A 2,500-nucleotide genomic window follows, 5' to 3' on the forward strand; every position below is an offset into this window, starting at 1 on the left:
TTGGTCAATCAACCTGTCAATCAGGACGTAGCCACGCCCTAATGCATACCCTGCTTTATCATCACATATAAAATCAGGGAGGCCAAAATGTCCCAAATGAACATCATACTGCATTGAAGAAGGCTTTAAACTAGCGATTGAGACCATAAACACATTTTGAAAACGTTTACTGAGGTTAGAAATCAAGTGAGAAGTTGGTGAATTCTCCATTGACTTGTATAGAGACGGTCGCCCCCTGGTGGCCTTTTGATAGAATGCAGCTCTAAGTTACTTCTCCATTGACTTGTATAGAGACGGTCGCCCCCTGGTGGCCTTTTGATAGAATGCAGCTCTAAGTTACTTCTCCATTGACTTGTATAGAGACGGTCGCCCCCTGGTGGCCTTTTGATAGAATGCAGCTCTAAGTTACTTCTCCATTGACTTGTATAGAGACGGTCGCCCCCTGGTGGCCTTTTGATAGAATGCAGCTCTAAGTTACTTCTCCATTGACTTGTATAGAGACGGTCGCCCCCTGGTGGCCTTTTGATAGAATGCAGCTCTAAGTTAATTCTCCATTGACTTGTATAGAGACGGTCGCCCCCTGGTGGCCTTTTGATAGAATGCAGGTCTAAGTTACTTCCTGGTTGGACCAGAACTCCCCGTCTGGTTATTACTCATGTACTCTGCCCACCTGTGGCGGCTGGAACTGAATGTAGCTGACAGATGAACTGTCTCATTAAGCCCTTCAGTTAATCGTGCAGTGTTTTAACAACCCTCGGGTTCAGGAGGAAGGAAGGAAGGGAAGGAAGGAAGGAAGGAAGGAAGGAAGGGAAGGAAGGAAGGAAGGAAGGAAGGAAGGGAAGGAAGGAAGGAAGGGTTAACAGTTATAACGTGTCTCCTCTCAGTGTTTAACAACCCTCGGGTTCAGGAGGGAGGAAGGAAGGAAGGAAGGAAGGAAGGAAGGAAGGAAGGAAGGGTTAACGGTTGTCTCCTGTGCAGTGTTTAACAACCCTCGGGTTCAGGGGAAGAAGACGGTTCTGGAGAAGCTGGGTGAGGTGGTGGACATCCTGAAGAAAGGCGGCGCCGGCTCCGACCCGGCTCAGCAGCTGGCAGCGGTTCTGTTCATCAGCAGACTGCTGGAGGAGAAGACGGGTCAGGAGAAGAACTCGATGAGGAGCGACTCGGCCCAGACCATACGGTACCAACAATACTATATATACACTATATACTAATATAATATATACTATATTATATACTATACTCAGCCCAGACCATACGGTACCAACACTAGAATATACTATACTATACTAGTACTAGTACTATATACGGTAGTACTATAATATATACTATATATACTATACTATAATATACTATACTCGGCCCAGACCATACGGTACCAACACTACTATATATATATACTATACTAGTACTAGTACTTTACTGTAGTACTGTTCGAGGTACTAGTACTGCGTGTGTGCACTGTTTGAGGTACTAGTACTTTACTGTAGTACAGTTAGAGGTACTAGTACTTTACTGTAGTACTATTAGAGGTACTAGTACTTTACTGTAGTACAGTTAGAGGTACTAGTACTTTACTGTAGTACTATTAGAGGTACTAGTACTGCGTGTGTAGTACTATTGGAGGTACTAGTACTGCGTGTGTGTACTGTTGAAGGTACTAGTACTTTACTGTAGTACAGTTCGAGGTACTAGTACTGCGTGTGTGCACTGTTTGAGGTACTAGTACTTTACTGTAGTACTGTTCGAGGTACTAGTACTGCGTGTGTGTACTGTTGGAGGTACTAGTACTGCGTGTGTGTACTATTAGAGGTACTAGTACTTTACTGTAGTACTGTTCGAGGTACTAGTACTGCGTGTGTGTACTGTTGGAGGTACTAGTACTGCGTGTGTGTACTATTAGAGGTACTAGTACTTTACTGTAGTACTATTAGAGGTACTAGTACTGTGTTGTAGTACTATTAGAGGTACTAGTACTGTGTTGTAGTACTATTAGAGGTACTAGTACTGCGTGTGTGTACTTTTCGAGGTACTAGTACTGCGTGTGTGTACTCTTCGAGGTACTAGTACTGCGTGTGTGTACTGTTGGAGGTACTAGTACTGCGTGTGTGTACTGTTGGAGGTACTAGTACTGCGTGTGTGTACTTTTCGAGGTACTAGTACTGCGTGTGTGTACAGTTTGAAGTACTTGTACTGCGTGTGTGTACTTTTCGAGGTACTAGTACTGCGTGTGTGCAGGGACAAGGTGCTGAAGCTGCTGGTGGAGCTGCTGGGGTCGTCCTGCAGAGACGTGGTCGTCAGCTCTCTGAGACTCACCCACCTCCTGATGGTGCGCTACGAGTGGAGGGTCTCCTTCGCCACGGAGGGCGGAGTCAAGGCGGTGCTGTCCGCCATGACGGAGTTCTCCTCCGTCACACACGTGCAGCAGCTCGCACTCGCGGTGAGAAACACACATCACACTGTTTACTGATCTCCATGGTTACCAAGGGTTATAAAAGTTATA

At 45.7% G+C, this 2,500-nt stretch overlaps 1 protein-coding gene across 1 annotated transcript in view; it reads left to right on the forward strand.

The window, feature by feature from the left end:
• LOC128373208 (cullin-9) overlaps window positions 1-2,500 on the forward strand; it is a gene marked incomplete at its 5' end in the record, with an annotated part of 49,993 nt that overhangs the window by 4,679 nt on the left and 42,814 nt on the right. Inside the window, 2 exon segments of the mRNA XM_053333505.1 lie at window positions 979-1,177; window positions 2,236-2,437. Of these exon segments, the coding sequence (XP_053189480.1) occupies window positions 979-1,177; window positions 2,236-2,437 (401 nt within the window).

This window comes from Scomber japonicus, chromosome 14 (genome assembly GCF_027409825.1).
Source record: "Scomber japonicus isolate fScoJap1 chromosome 14, fScoJap1.pri, whole genome shotgun sequence".
NCBI lineage: Eukaryota > Metazoa > Chordata > Actinopteri > Scombriformes > Scombridae > Scomber > Scomber japonicus.